This window comes from Oncorhynchus keta, chromosome 26, assembly GCF_023373465.1.
Source record: "Oncorhynchus keta strain PuntledgeMale-10-30-2019 chromosome 26, Oket_V2, whole genome shotgun sequence".
NCBI lineage: Eukaryota > Metazoa > Chordata > Actinopteri > Salmoniformes > Salmonidae > Oncorhynchus > Oncorhynchus keta.
In genome coordinates this window covers 27,043,294-27,067,676 of record NC_068446.1, presented here as the reverse complement: position 1 = coordinate 27,067,676, position 24,383 = coordinate 27,043,294, and the positions used below count along the sequence as shown (strand labels likewise).

Below are 24,383 nucleotides of genomic sequence, written 5' to 3'. Positions count from 1 at the left end.
AGTTTCTCTTCAAGCTGCTAGCTGTTCTGAGGACCATAAGGACTGGGGGAAAATGCGATGGAAACTTATTGTGAGAAAAAAAGTTTCATTGATCTTATTTGTTAAGATCTGATCGGAGTCAAACAAGTGTTAGGCTATGCAATGCTGCAGCCCAATAGAACCAATGATGTGTATAAGAACTGAACAAGTTAGTCTAAACTTGGACCTTGCACATACTACACGTAGTTGAATTCAAAGGCCAATTTAGTGTATGTTACAATATTCTTAGAAGCTTGAGGTAGCAGGGTGACCTAATGGGTTCATTTTCATAGTCACTTTTGTAAGTCCTTAGTTACATTTTAACAATATTAGATCGCTCATGTTTTAAAGATAAGACATTAAACAAACAAACAAGCGCAGACCTTACACGCGGATCATCTGGGCTGAATTTGCACAGGCAATTATTTAGAGTTCTACATGACGTAGTTATGTGCGACGTGGGGCTTTTTGCGAGAGTTTCTTTGGCCATCCAACATGGCGTCGTAGGGATTCTGTTGTTGTTGTATTGCACGTAGTTATGTGAAGGAACCCAAGTGGATTCATCTCCATTTATTCAAACTAAACAACTAACTACTAGATTAAATAGTGTCGGTCTCGATTCGGCGGGTATGAGAGAGGTCTGGGAAGACTATGCTGAGATCCACCGGTTTCTTCCTTGGGATTGACTGCCCGTTTTACACGGATAGTTGCAACGTGAAAAGTGTCAAAGATGGGTGCAAAAGACCGTACTGTCTTTTCAGACACAGCCAACAGAGACGGGCTTCTTATGGATCAAATGACATAAGAAAATCAAACGAGCTTTACTCCAAACAAAAGGGTGAGTTGCAATTCTATTGTATTAATATTATATGGATTACGTTAGCTTAGCTAGCGAGTGTACATTATCATACAGTGGCGTCATAGTGTTTAACTTAGCTATATGTGAAAACATTGAGTAAGCTAAATGATTCCCTTACTGAAGGGTTGACAACACAATTGCAACTTGCACATTACACGTATCCTCAGAATCGGCTATACTATGTAATTTCTTAGCTGCATTAACTAGTTAGCTAGCTAACTAGAGTCAAGTCAAAGTGATATACCGGGTTTTATTTAACTAGGCAGGTCAGTTAAGAACAAATTCTTATTTACAATGACGGCCTACCAAAAGGACCCCTGCGGGGACGGGGGCCTGGGATTAAACATATATATATATAATATAAATATAGGACAAAACACATCACAACGAGTGACAACAATGCATAAAGAGAGACCTAAGACATCAACATAGCAAGGCAGCAACATGACAACACAGCATGGTAGCAACACAACATGGCAGCAGCACAAAACATGGTACAAACATTATTGGGCACAGACAACAGCACAAAGTGCAAGAAGGTAGAGACAGCAATAGATCACACAAAGCAGCCACAATTGTCAGTAAGAGTGTCCATGATTGAGTCTTTGAATGAAGAGATTGAGATAAAGCTGTCCAGTTTGAGTGTTTGTTGCAGCTCGTTCCAGTCGCTAGCTGCAGCAAACTGAAAAGAGGAGTGATCCAGGGATGTGTGCGCTTTGGGGACCTTTAACAGAATGTGACTGGCAGGACGGGTGTTGAATGTGGAGGATGAGGGCTGCAGTCGATATCTCAGATAGGGGGAGTGAGGCCTAAGAGGGTTTTATAAATAAGCACCCCACAGTGGGTCTTGCGACGGGTATACAGAGATGACCTGTTTACAGAGGAATATAGAGTGCAGTGATGTGTCCTATAAGGCGCATTGGTGGTAAATCTGATGGCCGAATGGTAAAGAACATCTAGCTGCTCAAGAGCACCCTTACATGCCGTTCTATAAATTATGTCTCCGTAATCTAGCAGGGGTAGGATGGTCATCGGAACAGGGTTAGTTTGTCAGCTCGGGTGAAAGAGGAGCGATTACGATAAATCTAGACTTGGTTTCCTCTAACTTTAGCCTACAGCTTTGATATGTGCTGAGAGAAGGACAGTGTACCGTCTAGCCACCCTCCCAAGTACTTGTATGAGGTGACTACCTGAAGCTCTATACCCTCAGAGGTAGTAATCACACCTTTGGGAAGAGAGGCATTCTTCTTACCAAACCACATGACCTTGTTCAGAACAAGAAAGCTTGTTGGACACTAAGAAATCTTTGTTGTAGAGCATTTAACACAATCCGGGGAGGGGCCAGCTGAGTATAAGACTGTATCATCTGCATATAAATGGATGAGAGAGCTTCCTAATACCTGAACTATGTTGTTGATATAAATTGAGAAGAGCGTGGGGCCTAGGATCGAGCCTTGGGGTACTCCCTTGGTGACAGGCAGTGGCTGAGACAGCAGATTTTCTGACTATACACTGCACTCTTTGAGAGGGGTAGTTAGCAAACCAGCCCAAAGACCCCTCAGAGACAGCAATACTCCTTAGCTGGCCCTCAAGAATGGAATGGTCTACCGTAACAAAAGCTTTGGCCAAGTCAATAAAAAAACAGCACAACATTGCTTAGAATCAAGGGCAATGGTGACATCATTGAGGACCTTTAAGGTTGCAGTGACACATACATAACCTGAGCGGAAACCAGATTGCATACCCGAGAGAATACTATAGACATCAAGAAAGCCAGTCAGTTGATTATCAACAAGTTTTTCCAACACTTTTGATAAACAGGGCAAAATACAAATAGGCCTATAACAGTTAGGATCAGCTTGACCTCACCCTTTAAATAAAGGACGAACTGTGGCTGCCTTCCAAGCAATGGGAACCACCCCCGAAAGGAGAGAGAGGCTTGGCGATGACAGGGGCAGCAACCTTAAAGAAGAAAGGGTCTAAACCATCTGACCCAGATGGTTTTTGGGGGTCAAGTTAAGGAGCTCCTTCAGCACCTAACTCTGTGACTGCCTGCAGGGAGAAACTTTGTAGCGGGACAGGGGAAAAAGAGGGAGAAGCATCAGGGATAGTCACATTTAGAAGGGGTGGGAGATGAGGAAATGTTGGACGGGCAACGAGGCATGGCTAAGTCAAATAGGAATCCTGACTTAATGAAGTGGTGATTAAAGAGCTCAGCCATGTGCTTCTTGTCAGTAACTACCACATCCTCAACATTAAGGGATGCAGCTGTGTCTCTCTCTGAGGGGGACGTGTCTCTCTTTGACAGGGGGAGGGTAAGTTGTGTACGGATATTAACCCTTTAGATTGGAATATTTCTGCGTCTCAAGTCAGGTTGGTTGACAACGGCATTTGAAACCTTATTTCACTCCAAGGCAGACCGACTAGAACGTATTCAATGGAACTGTTACAGTACTGTAAAACTGTACATTATTCTTTCTAATCTGTATCTCATGGCTCTCTCCAGAGCAATGCGGCTATGACCCATTCAAACCAGAGGTAGTGAGACCTGAGGAGCAACAGGATGGGGAGCCTGCTGCTGCGACAGTGGACATGGGTGCCTTGGAGCTTGAGTTGGTCAATCGTGCCATCGAGGAGGTACGCAGTGAGGTGGAGCGGGAAAAGAAGAAACTCTCACGAATCGGGGATCAGGAATATGACCCTACCGACAGTTCCCCCAAAGTGGTTACTAAATGGCCAAAACCACTGGCCGTGACATCACACTTGGCGTATGACCCAGGCAGTTATCAGATGACTACAACAGCTGATTACAACCCTACCCCTCGCTCCAGTAAGTACACCTTGGATTCCGACAGCAAAGACAACCATGCCAGCTCCATGGAATATGTGCCCACCTCAGTTACCAAAATAGCTGTGAAAAAGCCTGTTCCTCGAACACAAACTCCTCATCTACACTCTTTGCCTACTAGTCTTAAATACTCCACTATTGCATCCTCCTCCAAGAATAAGTACACCGTGGATCATTCTAAACCATCCACAGACATGGAATATGACCCCCTCTGCAACTATTCAGCAAAAATAGCTGGCAAGAATAAGAAACACCAGAGGACAGGAACTACTAAGGGTGAAGGAAAAAAGAGACCTCACCTGTCAGGGACAGGAAAGCAGTCAACAGATGAGGAATATGTGCCAACCAGTAAGAAGCCTCGGCAGGTAATACCAGACCCACTGAAGTACACTGCCAGTTTCTCTGAGTCTGATGAAGAGAGCTCTGGGATAGAGTATCGACCCACCTCTCTCAGCCGTCTGCAGAGGACGAAAAGCAGCAGTGGGTCAGTGGAGGAACCCTCAGGTCCAGGGAAAGGAGAGAGGACGGAAGGAGCCGTAGGTGGGCTGAAACAACAGAGGAGTCAGGAGTCTAAAGAGCAGCAGGACGCCGCACACTGGGTGTCAGAGGACTTGGAGAACCAGGAAATAGTAGCTAGGCAGAAAGACAAGCCAGAGACTGAAATAGTGGCAGGTAAAACCAGCCAAGTGAAGAGCAGCAAAGTAAAGAATGTGCATAAATCTGAAAAGGAGTCCAGTAAAAAGCGTGGTGGTGGTGGTGGTAGTAGTAGTAAAAAAGGAGCAGGGGATGGTGAGAAAATAAGTGATTCAAAGAAATCAAGCCACGAAGCTGCAAAGGGAGACCGCAAGAATCAGGGAAAGAAAGAAGAAAAACGCAAGATAAAGGATACATCTATAGACAAAGGCAAGGAGGGAAAGAGTAAGATAAGGACAGACACATTTAAAGGGGAGTCAAGCAAGCGGGAGAATGAGCGAGAAAAGGGAGGTGGGGATAGTAAACTGCAGACTTCAGACAAGGGAAAGGACTCTAAGTTTAAAGAACACAAGAATGGTAAATATGACAGCAATGAAAGAGAAAAAGATTCAAAGAAAGTAAGCAAAGGGAGTTCTAAAATCAGTAAAGACAAGGTGAAGAAAAGCAGCAGTAGCACCTCTGATGGCAAAACAGGAAAGGTGAAACAAAGATCTCTGAGTCACGTAGATCTGTTTGGTGATGAGAGTGTAGAGGAGGAAAGTCAGGGGGATGAGGAAGAGGAGACAATTGTGAGGAAGTCAGCTGCTCCTTTCAAGAGGGGGAGTTTGACTAGGAGGAATGTCTCAGAGCTCACCCCCTCATCCTCAGAGGATGAAGATGTTGGTGCAGAAGATGACGGAGGCTATGGTGACATGGATGATTGTGGGGTGGACTACTCCAGTCTGCAGGTGGACATGGACTTTGACCTGGATGATGACCCAATGGAGGAGTGCTTACGGATCTTCAATGAATCCAAGGATGTGAAGACTGAGGACAAGGGAAGGCAAGCCAAGGTACCCATAGATTGCCATGTCCCGTCATTGTTGCTTGTTTTGTATAATATTTCCTTGGTTTAGCATTCACTGCTGTTTATTCTGTTAGTTCAGGTCAGTAATGGTGTCATTATTTTAAGAATGGGACTGAATCGAATGTTTTTGTCTCCAACATCATACTGAACAAAAAAATTAATTCAGCGATTTTACTCCATAACAGTTCATATAAGGAATCCGTCAATTGAATTAAATTCATTCATTCATCTCATGACTGGGCAAGGGCGCAGCCATGGGTGGGCCTGTGAGGGCATAGGCCCACCCACTGAGTAGCCAGGCCCAGCCAATCAGAAGTTTTTCCCCACAAAAGGGCTTTATTAAAGACAGATACTCCTCGGTTTCATCACCTGTGTCTGGGTGGCTGGTCTCAGACGATCCAGCAGGTGAAGAAGCCGGATTTGGAGTTCCAGGGCTGGCGTGGTTACATGTAGTCTGCGGTTGTGAGGCCGGTTGGATGTACTGCCAAATTCTCTAAAACGACGTTGAAGTGGCTTGTGGTAGAGAAATGAAAATCAAATTATCTGGGAACAGCTCTGGTGGATATTCCTGCAGTCAGCATGCCAATTGCGCAACCCCTCAAAATTTGACATATCTGTGGTTTTGTGACAAAACTTCCCATTTTTAATTACTTTTATTGTCCCCAGCACAAGGTGCACCTGAGTAATGACCATGCTGTTTAATCAACTTCTTGATATGCCACACCTATCAGGTGGATGGATTATCTTGGCAAAAGATAAATGCTCACTAACAGGGATGTTAACACATTTATGCACAACATTTGAGAGGAATAAGCTTTTTGTGCATAAGGAAAATGTCTGGGATCTTTTATTTCAGCTCATGAAACTTGGGACCAGCACTTTACATGTTGCGTTTATATTTTTGTTCAGTATGTATTCGTAGAATATTGTATGAAATGTACTGTACATTTGCTCAAAGTTTCTCTCCCTTCCCAGCCCTCTAAAGATTCGGAGGATGAGGATTCCACAGAGAGCAATCAAACCACTCTTTTCCCCGGTCAGAGGAAAAGGGTTTCACATTTCTCAGCCAAAGGAAGTGTGAGTTTGTTCTCTGGTATTTACCCACCTCTCTATGGTAACTCAAGTAGCAAAAAGCCTTTCATTGATTACAAACTGGATTCTGTGTTTCAGACTGAGGCAACCCCGAAGCCTCCACCATACAGGAGACTGACTGCCCAGGAGATCTGTTACCAGCGTATGCAGATAGCACAGCAGCAGGCTGCCCAGCTGGCTGCAGCTGTGAAGACTGCCTCCACACCCAGCCCTTTCCCTGGGGAGAGGAAGAGAGTAGCCCACCGCCCCACCCCTTTACCATCCTCTTCCAAATCTGGTAGGAAAGCTTGTCCGTTCTTATTTATTTCTTATTGTCGAGAAGGAACCTGCAAGTAAGCATTTCGTTGGACGGTGTATATCATGTGTATCCTGTACATACGACTAATAGTAGTTTCAAGTTTTATCTTCCACACCACGTAGGTCATGTTAATTAACACAGTTTACATACATTACGATTGCACAAACAATATGAGACCAGAGAAGTGTAATTTAAGGTGTGTTGTTGAGAAGCCTTTCTGTACCTGACTGAAGGTCTTGCCGTGGCAAAGTCGGCGGGCAGCAGAGTGTTGTCGCCCACCAGTACCCTCCCAGCAGGTCTCTCTGTGAAGGCCCAAACATCAGCCGGCATCCTGTCAAAGACCACCACCACTGTTGTACAGAAGAGGGTGGCACACACTCCCACAATGAAGGTAACGCCAGACATTTATATTATGTCACAATAACCCATAAAATGGATCTTAGCGTCCATTGTAATTAACATGATTTTTCTTTTCTCAGAGCTCTGCAATGAAGCGGCCAGTTATTCCCACCGCGTTTGGGGCCAAAGTTCCCACCAACGTCCGCCAGCGATACCTCAACACATTTATAGACGAGTGTATGAAGTTCTGCCCCTCTGAAGACTTGGCCTTCCAAATGGTATGTGAGACCACACAGGGTTGAACTGATTCATCATCAAATAGATCCATGTCTACAGTAAAGTATGTGTGCTCATATCACCGCTAGTGGTATCCCAGTTCAAAGAAGGGTGGATGAGTTATGTTTGTGAAATCTTTGATGTGGGTTCAGTTGGTTTACCCGTAAAACATTTTTTGGGTGCTTATTCATGGTGTGCCACTCTCTTTACTTGTATATATGGGTTGATGGTTGTAACAGCCGACTGTCTCTCTAGGCCCTGGAGGAGGAGAAGGTGGTGTATGACCGGAGCAGCAGTAAGAACATCTACCTCAACGTGGCAGTCAACTCCCTGAAGAAGCTACGCAGCAAGAACAGCTCCCCCAACTCACTCGTTGCCAGTATGTCACTGATACATACAGTATCCATGTAGAAATTACAAACGGATGGTGTTTGGTGTAGTTTCAGTGCTCATGTTAGTCATTGCCATTTGGCACAGATCTAGGAGAAACATTTTCCCAAAAAATATTTTTTTTTTACCATTAGGTGAAAAACACCAAGCTAACTGTATATCAGAGTCTTATCGGCTTGCTTGTCTTTCAGTGAACCCTGCAGTGGTGGGGAACAGGAAGTCCCAGTCCCATGAAGAAGTGCTGGGGGGACGCCTCGCTGCCAAGACCAGCTTCACGATAAACAGGACGGGCAAGCAACAGGCAGAGAAACTCAGTGGTGAGTAGCTAGTCCTCGTCTGGTTGGAGCTGGTTTTACTGGCCGCAGAGGCAGTGGGGGTTTGTATCCTAGCTATGTGTTTTCTGGTCTGCTGTAGGTGCTACTCTGTACCGGAAGCTGAGGGACTATCTGATGTCAGAGGAACGGCTGCAGGAGCATGGATACCCTAGGCCACACCCTGAGCGCTCAGGTCGAGCCGTGGTCCACAACGTCCCAGAGAAGAACAACGTTGACCGTAAGTCTTTACAGAGCACCTACAAACCCTCCTCAGTCTGGGGGTGGATCCAATCCTTCTCGACCAGACACATTAAAAAATGTTCTTCCACTAATCTCTTCTCGTTCCAAGCGTTTGCCAAGGTGTGCTGTCGATGTGGGGCCGAGTATAAGATCAATGCCAACGGCAACTGTGTTCGCAAGGAGGAGTGTAATCACCACTGGGGCCGTCTGCGCAGACATAAAGGTCTGTTTTTTCTGTCTAATAACTTGTACGTTGTTTTAATTTTTGCAAGATGTTAGGATTTGAATGTAGTTGGCCATTGGATGGAACTAGTAAGGGCTTCTATCCGTCTATGAATAGTGTCGGGAGGCTGGGAAACCAACTACAACTGCTGCTCAGGAACTGTGGGCTCTCCTGGTTGCTCCGTGTCTAAGGTAACACCATGCAGTTCCTCTGCATTGCATTTATACAATCAGAACCCAGTAATAATGTGAATACTGAACTGTTATGGGAACAGAAGGGGGCACTGTTGTCCATGGCACATCGTGACTGTGCTACTTCATTAGACCCGATGCCTCCTCAGAATCCCATCTCTGTGCTTATATTTAAGAATGAGTCAATTCCACCATTATTTTTAAAAGGTGGTCCACCTTGCGTCTTCTCTGTTCAAAGCAACATGTTCAGGACGGCCGCAAAGAGTCTTTGGGTGGCTACGTTCAGACCTTTGAGAAACAGCTGCCCCCGGATGGCAACTGTGGAGTCTATGCCCTGGACTGTGAGATGGTGAGCTGGCTGCTGCGCTGCTTTCCTTCAGGCACAATTGGCTGTTTGAGTGCTGAGAGTGGCTCTCAATACCCTATATAATGTGTCCTCTCTCTCTTTCTCTCACTCCTCTGTAACAGTGCTACACAAAGCAGGGTCTGGAGCTGACCAGGGTGACTGTTATCAACTCTGAGCTGAAAGTCATATATGACACATTTGTTAAACCTGAAAGTAAAGTGGTAGACTACAACACACGGTAATGGATACAGAAGATCTTTGTTCAGTCTTTAGTGTGGAGATATAGCTAGCATGCGTGCGCACACAAGGACACAATAACAATGTTCATCATGTTTTGCACAGGTTTTCGGGTGTAACGGAGGAGGACCTGGAGAATGCCAGCATCACCCTGAGAGACGTGCAGGCGGTGATGCTCAACATGTTCAACGCTGAATCCATCCTCATAGGACACAGCCTGGAGAGTGACCTTTTTGCCCTCAAGGTAAACATACACACTCTCCTAATCTGATTGCCCACTGGTCATTATGTGTGTGTGGTTGTGATGTGGCCCACTCACTCTGTACCTCTCTCTGCTGTCTTCATAGGTCATACACAGCACTGTAGTGGACACAGCGATCGTGTTCCCCCATCGCCTGGGCTTGCCCTACAAGCGGGCCCTAAGGAACCTCATGGCAGACCACCTCAAACGCATCATACAGGACAGCGGTGAGCAGCTAAAACCTCATTACCATGTTTATTATTGTTCCTATGATATACAGTTGAAGTCGGAAGTTTACATACACCTTACAACTCAGTTTTTCACCATTCTGACATTTAATCCTAGTAAAGATTCCCTTTTTTAGGTCACCTTAGGATCACCACTTTTTATTTTAAGAATGTGAAATGTCAGAATAATAGCAGAGAATTATTTATTTAATCTTTTATTTCATCACAATCCCAGTGGGTCAGAAGTTTACATACACTCAATTAGTGTATGTAACTTGGGTCAAAAATTTCAGGTAGCCTTTCACAAGCTTCCCACAATAAGTTAGGTGAATTTTGGCCCATTCCTCCTGACAGAGCTGGTGTAACTGAGTCAGGTTTGTAAGGCCTCCTTGCTCGCACACACTTTTTCAGTTCTGCCCACACATTTTCTATGGGATTGAGGTCAGGGCTTTGTGATGGCCACTCCAATACCTTCACTTTGTTGTCCTTAAGCCATTTTGCAACAACTTTTGAAGTATGCTTGGGGTCATTGTCCATTTGGAAGACCCATTTGTGACCAAGCTTTAACTTCCTGACTGGTGTCTTGAGATGTTGCTTCAATATATCTACATACTTTTCTTTCCTCATGATGCCATCTGTTTTGTGAAGTGCACCAGTCCCTCCTGAGGCAAAGCACCCCCACAACATGATGCTGCCACCCCCGTGCTTCACAGTTGGGATGGGGTTCTTCAGCTTGCAAGCCTCCCCCTTTTTACTCCAAACATAACGATGGTCGTTATGGCCAAACAGTATTTTTGTTTCATCAGACCAGAGGACATTTCTTTGTCCCCATGTGCAGTTGCAAACCGTAGTCTGGCTTTTTTAATAGCGGTTTTGTAGCAGTGGCATCTTCCTTGCTGAGCGGACTTTCAGGTTATATCGACATATGACTTGTTTTACTGTGGATATCGATACTTTTGTACCTGTTTCCTCCAGCATCTTCACAAGGTCTTTTGCTGTTGTTCTGGGATTGATTTTCACTTTTCGCACCAAAGTACGTTCATCTCTAGGAGATGGTCCCATGGTGTTTATACTTGCGTACTATGTACAATGTACAGATGAACGTGGTACCTTCAGGCGTTTGGAAATTGCTCCCAAGGATGAACCAGACTTGTGGTGGTCTACAAATTTTTTTCTGAGGTCTTGGCTGATTTCTTTTAATTTTCGCATGATGTCAAGCAAAGAGGCACAGAGTTTGAAGGTAGGCCTTGAAATACATCCACAGGTACAACTCCAATTGACTCAAATTATGTAAATTAGCCCATCAGAAGCTTCTAAATCCATGACATAATTTTCTGGAATTTTCCAAGCTGTTTTACCTGTCTAGGACTGGCTAGCGGAACCCCTCGCCAACAGCCAAGGAAATTGCAGGGCGCCAAATCAACTCAACAGAAAAACCCAGCCATTTTTCCTGCCAAATAGAGGAGTCACAAAAAGCATAAATAGAGATCAATTTAATCACTAACCTTTGATGATCTTCATCAGATGACACTCATAGGACTTCATGTTACACAATACATGTATTTTTTTGTTCAGTAAAGTTCATATTTATATCGAAAAATCTAAGTTTACATTGGCGTGTTACGTTCGGTAGTTCTAAAACGTAGTGATATTGCAGAGAGCCACATGAATTCATAGAAATACTCATAAATGTTGATGAAAATACAACTATTATACATGGAACTTTAGATACACTTCTCCTTAATGCAACCGCTGTGTCAGATTTTTAAAAAACTTTACGGAAAAAGCATAATCTGAGAATGGCGCCCAAACCAGCCAGAGAAATATCCGCCATGTTGGGTAGTCAACATTATTCATAAATAGCATTATAAATATTCACTCACCTTTGATCTTCATCAGAACGCACTCCCAGGAATCGCAGTTCCACAATAAATGCTTGTTTTGTTCGATAATGTCCATCATTTATGTCCATTTATGTTCAATAGCTTCTTTTGTTAGGGCGTTTGGTTAAAAAAAAAAATCCAAAGGCGCGATCTGGTCCATTCGGACGAAACATTCTAAAAGTTATTTTACAGGTCGAAGAAACTTGTCAAACTAAGTATAGAAACAATCTTTAGGATGTTTTTATCATAAAAGTTCAATAATGTTCCAACCGGAGAATTCATTGTCTGAAGAAAAGCAATGGAACGCAGGTCACTCGTGAAAGCGCGTGACTGAGAACAAGGCTGTAGGCAGACCCCTTAGTCAAGCAGCTCCCCTCCAGCCCCGCTTCACACGAGCAGCCTGAAACAACGTTCTAAAGACGGTTGACGTCTAGTGGAAGCCTTAGGAAGTGCAAAATAACCCATATCCCACTGTGTATTTGATAGGGGTTGAGTTCAAAAACTGCAAACCTCAGATTTCCCACTTCCTGTTTGGATTTTTTTCTCAGGTTTTTGCCTGCCATATGAGTTTAGTTATACTCACAGACATCATTAAAACAGTTTTATCCAATACTCTATCCAATATTAATAATAATATGCATATATTAGCATCTGGGACTGAGTAGGAGGCAGTTCACTCTGGGCACGCTATTCATCCAAAAGTGAAAATGCTGCCCCCTATCCCAAACAAGTTAAAGGCACAGTCAACTTGGTATATGTAAACTTCTGACCCACTGGAATTGTGATACAGTGAATTTTAAGTGAAATAATCTGTCTGTAAACAATTGTTGGAAAAATGACTTGTGTCGTGCACAAAGTAGATATCCTAACCGACTTGCCAAAACTATAGTTTGTTAAAAAGACATTTGTGGAGTGGTTGAAAAATGAGTTTTAATGACTCCAACCTAAGTGTATGTAAACTTGCGACTTCAACTGTATACTGGGATATGTAAAAAATGTAAATAAAATAAAAAAATAATATGTAAAGTGTTGGTTTCAGGAGCTGAAATAATAGATCCCAGAAATGTTCCATATGCACAAAAATCCTATTTCTCTCAAATGTTGTGCACAAATGTGTTTACATCCCTGATAGTGGGCATTTCTCCTTGGCCAAGATAATCCATCCACCTGAGAGGTGTGGCATATCAAGAAGCTGATTAAACAGCATGATCATTACACAGATGCACCTTGTGCTGGAGACAATAAAGGCCACTCTAAAATGTGCTGTTTTGTCACACAACACAATGCCACAGATGTCTCAAGTTGAGGGAGAGTATGATTGGCATGCTGACTGCAGGAATGTCCACCAGAGCTGTTGCCAGGATATTGAATGTTAATTTCTCTTCCATCAACTGCCTCCAATGTCGTTTTAGAGATTTTGGCAAGTATTTTCTAACCGGCCTCACAACCGCAGACCACGTGTAACCAGCCCAGGACATCCACATCCGGCTTTTTCACCTGCAGGATCGTCTGAGACCAGCAACCCGGACAGTTTGCACAACTGAAGAATTTCTGCACAAACTGTCAGAAACGGTCTCAGGGGAGCTCATCTGTGTGCTCGTCGTCCTCACCAGGGTTGTCACAGACTTCAGTGGGCAATTTCTCACCTTCAATGGCCACTGACGCTGGAGATATGTGCTCTTCACGGATGAATCCCGGTTTCAACTATACCGAGCAGATAGCAGACGGCGTGTGAGCAAGCGGTTTGCTGATGTGAACAGAGTGCCCCGTAATATGGGCAGGCATAAGCTATGAACAACTAACACAATTGCATTTTATTGATGTCAATTTAAATGCACATGGCCCCATGTTGCAAGGATCTGTACACAATTCCTGTAAGCTTAGAATGTCCCAGTTCTTCCATGGCCTGCATACTCACCAGACATGTTACCAATTGAGCATGTTTGGGATGATCTGGATCGACGTGTACGACAGCATGTTCCAGTTCCTCCAATATCCAGTACCTTCACACAGCCATTGAAGAGGAGTGGGACAACATTCACAGGCCACAATCAACAGCCTGATCAACTCTATGGGAAGGAGATGTGTCGCACTGCATGAGGCAAATAGTGGTCACACCAGATACTGACTGGTTTTCTGATCCATGCCCCTACTTTTTTTGGTACATTTTCTGTGACCCACAGATGCATATCTGTATGTCCAGTCGGTCATATTGAAATCCATAGATTAGGGCCTAATGAATTTACAGTATTTCAATTGACTAATTTCCGTTATATGAACTGTAACTCAGTAAAATCTTTGAGATTGTTGCTTTCCTATTTTTGGTCACATGTCACCAAATCCTTAGTAGGCCATTTCCCTCTCTCTGGTTTCAGTTGAAGGTCATGTAGGCCATTTCCCTCTCTCTGGTTTCAGTTGAAGGTCATGACTCCAGTGAGGATGCCTGCGCCTGCATGGAGCTTATGATGTGGAAGATCCGAGAAGACGCCAAGGTGAAGAGGTGACCTCTTCCCAGCCCACCTCCCCTCTAACCGGACTGCTGCAGACATACAGGGAGGGAGAGAGGCGGGGCGCTGGAGGCCCGGAGAAAGAACTATCAGTCTGAGAAGCCATCAGCCCAGCACTTGACAAGAAAGAAGTGGCAGGAACGCTTCAGGTATTCCAAAACAGCCACAGCACATGTGTTCCACTGACTGGGATAGGACCTTGACAGAGGGTGAGAATAGGCTCCTCTGCAGAGATCTGCACAGACAGCCAAATCACTACGTTGCCTGGACAGGTGGGCCAAAGTGAACAGGCGCTGCTCCGGCCTTGTTGGAATACAGCAGAGCCAGAGCCCTCGATGGAGCAAGCAGGGAAAGAGCAGAAATCAGCAGTGTTTTAATTTACTGTTTAGGCATTTCATTAATAAGATCCATGATCATGATTGTCACCAGTTTTGGTTGGTATCTATTCTTCTCTTCCCGCCATCTATTTCTGAAAGATGGGGGGGGGGGGTTACATCGATGGCTCCCATCAAATATAACCTTTCTATCAAATTAAAATGACAGACTTGTCAGGGCATTGGACTTGTTCACATTGTTAGGGTAGAAATGCTATTGCTGCCGAGCTGCATCCTTGGCCCAACTTGCACTCTGTTCTCACGTTACATTAAATGTGGTCAGTCTCTTAGTATTTTGGTGGCTCTCAAACTTGATTCATCATGACGGACTTGGTCAGAACCCAAACCAGAAATATGAATGTCTAAAATTGTCCTCGAGTGGTTGATTAAAGATATTGTGTTGAATAGCTTGACTATGAGCTTCACCATCTCTGTTCTGTACACGGCATTAAAGTAACTTATTTTCTATCTTTGCCTGTGTCCACATTATGCAGCAATTTAGTTATTCAATGTAGACCGATATGAAACCGTTTATATTAAATAACGCCTATAATTTTTTAATATGGTATAACACATACTGGTAGAAAAAACCTCTGCTGTAAATTGTTTTCTTTTGTATTATCTTTTTCTATTAAAAAGATTGAAAAGATCTGGTTTACTTAATAATTTCAAAGTAAACCTTTTTTTTCTGCCTATGTCAAAGCAGGATAAACATAACATCACTAACAAGAAGTGCCTTCTTCACTGAGTATACAAAACATTATGAACACCATGACATAGACTGACCAGGTGAAAGATCCCTTATTGATGTCACCTGTTAAATTCACTTCAATCAGTGTAGCTGAAGGGGAGGAGACAGGTTAAATAAGTATTTTTAAGCATTGAAACATGGGGTATGTATGTGTGCCGTTCAGAGGGGTGAATGGACATGACTTAAGTTCCAAACACCAGTTTGTGTCAATAACTGCAACGCTGCTGGGTTTTTCATGCTCAACAGTTTCCCGTGTGTATCAAGAATGGTCCACCACCCGAAGGACATCCAGCCAACTTGACACAACTGTGGGAGGCATTGTAGTCTATATGGTACATGGGCCAGCATCCCTGTGGAACGCTTTCGACACCTTATAGAGTCCATGCCCCAACGAATTGAGGCTGTTCTGAGGGCAAAAGGGAGGTGAAGGGGGGGGGGGGCTCAATATTAGTATGGTGTCCTTAAAATTTTGTACACCGTGTGTAATGTATAGTTTTCCAAATGTAGTTTAAGGTTTATATGTTAGTGCATATCATGTGTGTTTATAGTACAGTACATTATTGCTATTGCAGCTGTCATATCTCTCTACCCTGTGTGTGTACTCTGGCGGAAGGTGTGTTGAAATTGTCTCCTTTTCTTCTCAGATGTGTTAGGGATACAAAACGGGACAGAGATGCTAAGTGGAGAGGCCCATTCTTTATTTTTCACCAGGCTCCACATTTTTGTCTCTTGAGCTCCTCCCGTCACATGTCATCATGCATTTCCCCAACTGAGGCCAGAGATCTCTTGACCCCAGGTATTAAAGACCTAGTTAGCACAGATCAATAACCACACAGTATTCTACTGACAGGGAGGGGGGATACCTAGTGTTTGAATGCAGCAGAGATTTGAGCATGTGGGGAGAAGCATCTCTAAAAGCGTCTAGAGGTCTTCATTATCAAAATCGATCAGTGTGCTCCCTCTGTTCACCTTTGACTGCTGGGGGTCGGTAGGGGCCAGGGTTGGTGCTGGCTCTGTGCAGGCGGGAGCACTCACGCTTACCCCATGCTGGGAGAAGTCTGGTTTATCCCTCAAAACACTGAACAGAAGTTACCCACTAACCACATCCCTATCAAACTTATTGAGAGAATTTGTTTCATGACCTTTGAATTATTTTGAACTTTTTCTACTTTGGTTAGGTTCCTTAAAAGTATATTGTTAACTTATTATTGTATGATCCCAGTTGTACTGTGTATCAATGACATATTGTGACAGGACAGCATAGTGTTTGATGCTTAGGACTGAAAAGTGCTCAACCTTTCCTGAATAAACATTTCATATTGACCTAAAAGCTAACAAGTTATTTTTTTAATGAGTTGAAATGTAAATGATTTTCTGCAGTTACCTTAACGAATCTGTGTGAATCATAGCGGCTGCTTGCAATTTGACTAAGGCCTTTGTTTTGACTTTGGATTATGGCTCATAATAGGCGAGTCCATTTGAAAGATCATCTGTGTGTGCTCTCTTTGGTCCTCGCCAGCCTCTACCCGGCCCTCCGCTGCTTCCCTTGACCCCCCAGGCGGGCCTAGCAGCCGCCTGTCCCTCTCTGTCATTAACTCAGACTCATGCTGCCCAATTAAGTGACTGATCTTTACTCAGTTTCTCATATTGATCTGCCAGAGGAGCTGCCTGTGGCAAATCTCCCTGGGGGTTGGGTGGAGATCATATGAAGTTAATACCTCTAGGCCTCATAAGAATGGAATTAGTAATGCCCAGTTAACCAAAATCAATGAGTTTCAGAGATCCCAATGCTCCACTTCAGATCTATTAGATGAGCTTGATAGATTGGTTTGAGGCTGGTTTTGACGATTTTAATGGCTGATAGTTATGAGAGCAACTGGTAGGGATGAGTTAAACATTTTTCAAATTATATTAATATATGCTGTTCAGGTTCTATGTCCTTAGCATTCAGTATTACTCAACGTGTTTTATTCTATTTTTTATTCTAAAGCAGTCATTCAATGGTAAAGGGACAACACAGATACCCCTATAGCTCCTATTTATTATTTGTGTGTCATAGCTAGTGTCAGGGCTCACGCGTGATCCTGGCACACACTGGGGCTTAAGAAGAGCTACTGACCTGCCGCTCGCTATCCCTGTCCCCTATGGGTGAAAGGGCAGCTGGCCCCATCGATTTCCCCCAATGAAGAAGTCTTCAGCCCCTTACCCGCTTTCTTCTGGTCCCCATGTCCCAGTCCTGACTGGGCAGGTCTGAAGGCCTCTAATGTGTTAGAGTGCCGATCGATCCAGTTGGTGTCCAAGGGGCCTCTCCTTTGAGATGCTCTCCCACTGTTAACTGACAACTACAAAGCTCCTGTCTTGATAGCCACTTGTCAATACAAATTTCCACTATTGATAAGTAATTAAAGAGAGAGGTGCTTTAGGGGTTGTTCCTCGGACTGCTGCTCTCAAACGGAAACATCTGCTCAACCGGAGACATTAACAAAAACACTTTTAGAATACAAAACCAGCCCCCCTCTGCCCTCTCCAGGCTCTCCTGTAGTTTTTTTTTTTTTTTACCAATCTGAATATGATTAAAAACAACATTCAGTGGATGGGCAGGATGGAACACATTGGAGAAACTGGTCGCTTTTTGTTCTTCAAACTGTTCCTACTCCAAAGTGTTTGATAGTGGGAGTATGAACTTGCCATTTCTTGTTTCATTCATAGCATGAGAATTTGAGCTTTTACCAAACAATCATTTCTTGTGATCTATTACACACAATTTTGCTGTCAGGATTGCTTTCTCCTTGTGCAACATACCATGCAACAGGAACAAAAAAATCATGTTTTGTCCGTGATTATATTTTTCACCTTTCCAACAGTATTTTTATTTTACATATAGGCCCGATAATACACCTACTGCAGTTAGACCTACATGCTCCTAGCTGCTTGATGGTGAAACCATTGTGACTAACTAATGATAACCTTTGTCTTTTAGTTCCAGTAATCCGTGCATGTGTAAGTGGATCCACCAGGAAGAGGATAACTCCTTTAAGATCTTTTAAACACTACGGGAGGGACTGCAAGCCAGTAACTTATTTTTGCCTCTGTTCTCACAGTAATCCAGGTTATTTGCAGAAATTATATTCTCAATCAACTGTGTTGAAAAGACCTGGCATGTGAATCACAATGCCTGCTGATAGATCCAGTTTCAAATTGTCAATTTTGAGACATTGCTTACAGACACACATCATTGGCCATCTGTGTATTCTTCCAGTTCTATCACCTACTATTTAATGGACGGTGTCTGGGGTTTAAAACAAACCAAGCAATCAGTGAGGAGCCCTTTGGATGACTTGGAACAGTGGGAGAAATCAGTAAGAACATCCCTTATTTAGAGTGGAACCCAGTTCTGTGGGGATGGGGAGGAGGTGTGCCTTTTGGAGGGGAAGGTTTCCAGGAGGGCAGTGGGTTGGGGTGGTGGCTATGGAGAGGGGGTTGCACACAACCAGAGTCTTTGTGTCTTTAATCCCCCCAGCCAACACAGCTTTGGCCAGGTTTCATCATGAAAGTGCCATGAAATAACTACTTTTTTTTCTTAGCAGTAAATCTCCCCTAATCCTGTGGGCTGAGGAGACAAAGGCCTCTGGGATCTAATCCTGGACCTTTTAGTGAGGTTCCGGGGCTGGCCTACAGAACCTCTACTAAATGTCTTCTTTTTATCAGACACTTATATAGCTTGACAGCCAAGAACAGCGGGAAAAAAAGCTAAGAAAACACATATTCACATATTTTAGGAATCTAAATGTATGAACAAGTACTGTACAAGTATGAACAAAAATGTTACATTTTATGCCAAATGTTCAGTTCCTATTGGGCAAAACAACTACAAAAAATATAATGTATCCGACAAGTATTGAACGAGATTGTAGTCACTAGCTTGATAAAGTCATTATTCAAATGGGGGACTAGATACATGAAGTGCTTTCATTTCTAAACATAAAACAAATATATTAAAATATACGCTCAAAATAAAAGGTATACTGTCACCTAATATTAAACATTTGATCTCAAATCCAAAATGCTGGAGTATAGAGACAAATTAAAAAATTTAGCTTCACTGTACAAATACACATGGTGGTGAGTGTATATATTGCCAAAGAAAAAGGCATGGGATTGTGTGACCCCTGAGACTGACTGTGTGGGTCACTGATAAAATGCAGCAGACATTTGAACAGAAATATGCCTGATAGTGAGGGAACCACCCAAGAGGTCTAAGAAATACATTCACTACACCCACAACATCTGCTAATCACATCTATGTGACCAGTAACATTTGATTTGACCTTTAGTCATGGTATTATGCAATTAAACTCCTACAGAAATAGCGTAATTGAGGGCAAAAATGAAAACCTCGTAATGTATCGCTGGCCAGACTTTTGCCTTGAGGTTCAGAGTAAAAGAAAAGAATGAACGTTTCAGTAACAAATTGAAGAACACAGAGGGCTGTTAAAAACAGTGAGGTGGCTGCTTTTCGCTCCAGTTGTGGTAATGGCCCCTCTCCTGACTGTATGGCTGGTGTACTTGGTGTGTGTTTTACCCTGACTCTGGGACACAACTGATACTCGTGGGAAGCATAATCTGTCACTGAATGCTTAGCCTTCCCACCCTTCGCACCTCCGCTAAGGCCTTAGTGGAATTTACATGTCTAAACCCTTCAGCCCAAAGCAAGAGCTGGGTTATTGGAGATGATCTTATTGGAGAGTGTTACAATTTGAAATGTGTCAGAATGCACAGGTGTGCCAGGACTTTGGGGTGAGGAGAAATACATTTTGTTAGATGGACTGTGATATCCATACTAGTAATTGTGTTTTCATATTTTCATTCCACAAGATACAGATTTCATTGCACCAGTAGTAACATTTGGATATCATATTTCTATTCCGATACATTTAATTCCAACATAATACTTTACATGACAATATATTGTACACACCATTGGCTTAGAGCATGATTTAGTCATGGATACTGAAGTTGTGAAATTTTCTGAGGGTGTGCAGTGCAGCAGCCTACTTTAACAAAGTGTAATGTGATGTTTACTGCATTTGTTAAAAGAAGTTGAGATTAATTCAAGTGTTACTGAAAAACACACTCCACCTAACCTATTTGCAAATTAGGAAAAACCATTTGCATGTTGTGTTTTATCACTATTTTCTTTATTTTGGTGGGATAATAGTTCTCTTTGAGGAGATTTTGAATCTGGCTCAATTGAACCTTAGGAAATTGGTCTCAATGGCCAATGTCCAAATTGTGTTTCACAGGCTGACAGTTTATGGGCTAAATATGTAGCCTGTTAGCAAAACAAACTGCAAAGCAAACCCCTTCCAAGTGGAGATTGACAAAGCAGGGAGTTTGGGAGAAAGGAGGCTGAGAACAGGGAACAATCAACGGGCTGTTATTTTAATCTGGCCTGCCACTGAGATTAGCAGACTACATTGTTTTAATTGTTTTAACAGGAGCGAATGAAACACTCGTTTTATTGAGGGGGGATCCTTTGCGTAAATCTCCCCAAATTCAATAGTTTAAAAAACTTGAGGCATTGGACCCCCTCTTTTCCCTCATCCCACCTAATCCAGGGTAATACCTTTCTTTCTATTGGCTAACGGTTGAGGGGAGCTGGAGTAAATGGTTCTTTAAAAAGTCGTGGGTGAGAATGGTCTTCAGATAATTAGATCCATGCCACGACAAAGGGTAGCGGCGTACGAGGATAAGGCCTGCATTTCAAACTATTGGACTGTATAGGTGGACTTCTAAAAGCTCACGAGAATAGGTTCATTTCTGCTGTTTTGTGTGCTTCTCAGGTAAAAGAAAAAAGACTGCAGATATTATACTTAAAAAAAAATCTGATCTTTGTTTTGAAATTTGTTTTCTGGATGTTGGTAGCCTACTGAAGTAAATTGGCAATGGTTTATGCGTAAAGAATAATAACTTTCAATTACTTTTAATGATCAAGAAAGTTGCTTATGTTTACCATTTGTTCTGTTTTTATTTAAGTGGGTTCAGACTGTAGCCTAAATCCAAATTGCACAGTGCAAGCGTCCTACATAAATTGTACAGTAAGCTATAGGCTATATACTTTTTTCCATTGTATGCCTAGTTAGTATGGTGTAAGGCCCATATAACTTAAACAGTTTTACCCTATGGATTTAGGTCCGCTATGAATGCCTTACATTTCTGCGGGGGATCCGACAGTGGCAACGGAGTCTATCCTCTGCACAGCGTCAACTCCGTGTTTTTCGACCTCCACCACCAGATGGCAGACCAGTACCCGATTTATCCATCAACCAATTCCTCCTCGGTACACACGTTCTCTGTTGCTGAAAGACTTGCAGGTATTTAAAGTAGACTACTGTCATTTATGACTGTGTCTATAATCGATGCATGCAATCAAACAAGTGTTGTAGTTATAGTTTTAGGGCTCCCGAGTAGCGCAGCGGTCTAAGGCACTGCAGCTCAGTGCTAGAGGCGTCACTACAGACACCCTGGTTCAAATCCAGGCTGTATCACAACCGGCATACTGTGCGCAGCCCTATGGGAGTCCCATAGGGCTACGCACAATTGGCCCAGCGTCGTCGAGGGTTTGGCCAGTGTAGGCCGTCATTGTAAATAAGAATGTGTTCTTGCCTGACTTGCCTAGTTAAATAAAGGTTATATTTTAAAAATCACAACATTTCAAATAAAATAATTTGTCATTCAAAACATTGCAGCTGAACTGTTATTCTATTGTCAAAAGACCTGTTTCCCACCTGAAAAAGTTGTTGAAATTGCTAATTGTCATGCTGGTATTTTCAGTGTAGCCTGATATCTCCCATCCCTCCGACTGTTTCACCACCTCTAATCTTGTTGTGGCTTGTCTTCTGTCCCCACAGAGTTGATACTGGAGGCCCGTTATGGGAACCAGCAGAAGCAGCGTCGGATCCGCACAGCCTTCACTGTGTCTCAGTTACAGGCTCTAGAGAAAGCCTTCCAGCAGACCCAGTACCCTGATGTAGGTATGAGAGAGAGACTGGCTGTCTGCACCAATCTGCCTGAGGCTCGCATTCAGGTCAGTAAAGGTCGCTCTTCGAAGAGGACCAGCCTGTGTGCATGCTTTCATTCATAATATTTATTTGAACTGCTGCTTTTAGGAACTTTATTCTTGTGATATATATAACAGCTGTGGTGCTATTACCTTATTAAACATTTGATCAATATTACTGTTATAGACACGTCAACCCTTCACCAATAACAAAATAATATGCTCCTCCAGGTGTGGTTTAAGAACAGAAGAGCAAAGTTCCGTAAGGGACAGAGATGCTCCCCTCTTCCCAGAGAGCAAAGCCTGGAGGAACCATATCAAACCAAGGCAGGGGGGGAAGAGAGGAGTACCAAGGATTCAAAAACACAAAGTGAAATAGCTCCTCTCTGGGAAGTCAGTGATGCTCCTACCATTTCTTGTCCTGGAGACTCCATTGTGTCTCAGAACCACTCAAGATTACATTCTCCTCCCGTTTTTCCCTTTGTGGGTGGAGAACGGTACCACCTTCCACATCATCAGGCTTTAGGGATGCTGTCAGCTGGCCTACATTTCACCCCCACATTCTGGCCCATTCTACAGCAACACAGCCCAGCTATAGGAGTTGCCCCACCGGTTGGTAAAAACTGCAGTCTTTCCCTTCAGACTTCCTGTCCCAGTAAAGCTGTACCCACCCCCAACCTGGGTCTATAACTGCACTACCAACAACAACAACTTCTCTTCAGTGTGTGTTGGCAAAAAGGGACTCAAAGGAGGAAATCCTACACTGCTGCACTGGTGTCAACATGGACACAGATAAACTACTGATTTTATACTTTGACTCTGTACAACTTTGTGATTACAAGGAGCCTTTGCTAATTGTCCTGGTAGAGTGCATCTGACAAGTGAATATGTCTGTAGATAAGTTTGATTAAGAAACACTCAAAAGGGCTAGTATGTTGTGTTGTTGTGAGCATTTGGGATTGCAACCTGGAGTGGATTGGTACATGCTTCATTTGCATAAAGATGTTACTTTCAGTTTTTACTCACTTATCACAAGCACTTAGGAGAATAGAGAATTGTGATGTGGTTTGGGGCACTTTTCTTTTCAATTTTCAAATCGAATAACCATTTGTTCAAGACAATGTTCTGTAATGTCTCACAGTAGGAATATTTATTCCTATCCTATGTTCATTTTATGGTTATACACAACAAAACCATAATTCAACTCGATGTGAATTTTAAAATGTATTATGAATAAAAATGATTTTGAATGTCTTTTTAGTTTACATTTGTTTATTCTGCATATAGGCAGTTCCCTGGTAGTAGAATAATGCTGAAATAGCAGTGTTGCTTCTGTCCCTCTCCACTCCCCTACCTGGGCTCGAACCAGGGACCCTCTGCACACATCAAAAACTGCCTCCCATGAAGCATCGTTACCCACCGCTCCACAAAAACCACAGCCCTTACAGAGCAAGAGAAACAACTACTTCAGAGACGTCAACGATTGAAACGCTATTAGCTCACTGCTAACTAGCTATCCATTTCACACCGGTCACACTAAGACGCATATGTGTAAAACATTTCAACAACGTAGCTCAGGCAGTAGGATCTATTTATATGCAGATGATCCAGTTTAATACTCTGATGGCTGCTCCCCGGATTTTGTGTTAAACGCTCTACAACAAAGCTTTCTTAGTGTCCAACAAGTTTTCTCTGCCTTAACCTTGTTCTGAACACCTCCAAAACAAAGGTCATGTGGTTTGGTAAGAAGAATGCCCCTCTCCCCACAGGTGTGATTACTACCTTTGAGGGTTTAGAGCTTGAGGTTGGCACCTCATACAAGTACTTGGGAGGGTGGCTAGACGGTACACTGTCCTTCTCTCAGCACATATCAAAGCTGCAGGCTAAGGTTAAATCTAGACTTGGTTTCCTCTATCGTAATCGTTCCTCTTTCACCCCAGTTGCCAAAATAACCCTGATTCAGATGACCATCCTACCCCTGCTAGATTACGGAGACATAATTTGTAGAACGGCATGTAAGGGTGCTCTTGTGCAGCTAGATGTTCTTTACCATTCAGCCATCAGATTTGCCACCAATGCTCCTTATAGGACACATCACTGCACTCTATATTCCTCTGTAAACGGGTCAT

General features: G+C 43.2%; 2 protein-coding genes across 3 annotated transcripts; both read left to right on the top strand.

Moving 5' to 3' along the window:
* The first annotated feature begins 57 nt into the window (after positions 1 to 57).
* Positions 58 to 15,090, top strand: LOC118359175 (RNA exonuclease 1 homolog). The gene is made up of 16 exons (XM_035737509.2): positions 58 to 856; positions 3,384 to 5,251; positions 6,241 to 6,342; positions 6,436 to 6,634; positions 6,889 to 7,046; positions 7,135 to 7,272; positions 7,526 to 7,649; positions 7,852 to 7,977; positions 8,075 to 8,212; positions 8,324 to 8,437; positions 8,555 to 8,628; positions 8,867 to 8,977; positions 9,097 to 9,212; positions 9,317 to 9,455; positions 9,559 to 9,679; positions 13,978 to 15,090. Exons 1-16 carry the CDS (start codon positions 670 to 672, stop codon positions 14,064 to 14,066), a joined length of 3,804 nt encoding a protein of 1,267 aa, XP_035593402.1. The 5' UTR covers positions 58 to 669; the 3' UTR covers positions 14,067 to 15,090.
* On the top strand, positions 14,078 to 23,508 carry LOC118359176 (diencephalon/mesencephalon homeobox protein 1-like). 2 transcript variants are annotated; one of them, XM_035737512.2, is made up of 4 exons: positions 14,078 to 14,218; positions 21,387 to 21,568; positions 22,106 to 22,281; positions 22,486 to 23,508. In XM_035737512.2, the coding sequence occupies exons 2-4, from the start codon at positions 21,394 to 21,396 to the stop codon at positions 22,942 to 22,944; spliced, it is 810 nt and encodes a 269-aa protein (XP_035593405.1). In that variant the 5' UTR covers positions 14,078 to 14,218; positions 21,387 to 21,393; the 3' UTR covers positions 22,945 to 23,508. The 2 variants fall into 2 exon arrangements, with proteins under 2 accessions (XP_035593405.1, XP_035593404.1); XM_035737511.2 differs by lacking the exon at positions 14,078 to 14,218 and adding an exon at positions 18,759 to 21,037.
* Positions 23,509 to 24,383: the final 875 nt, after the last annotated feature.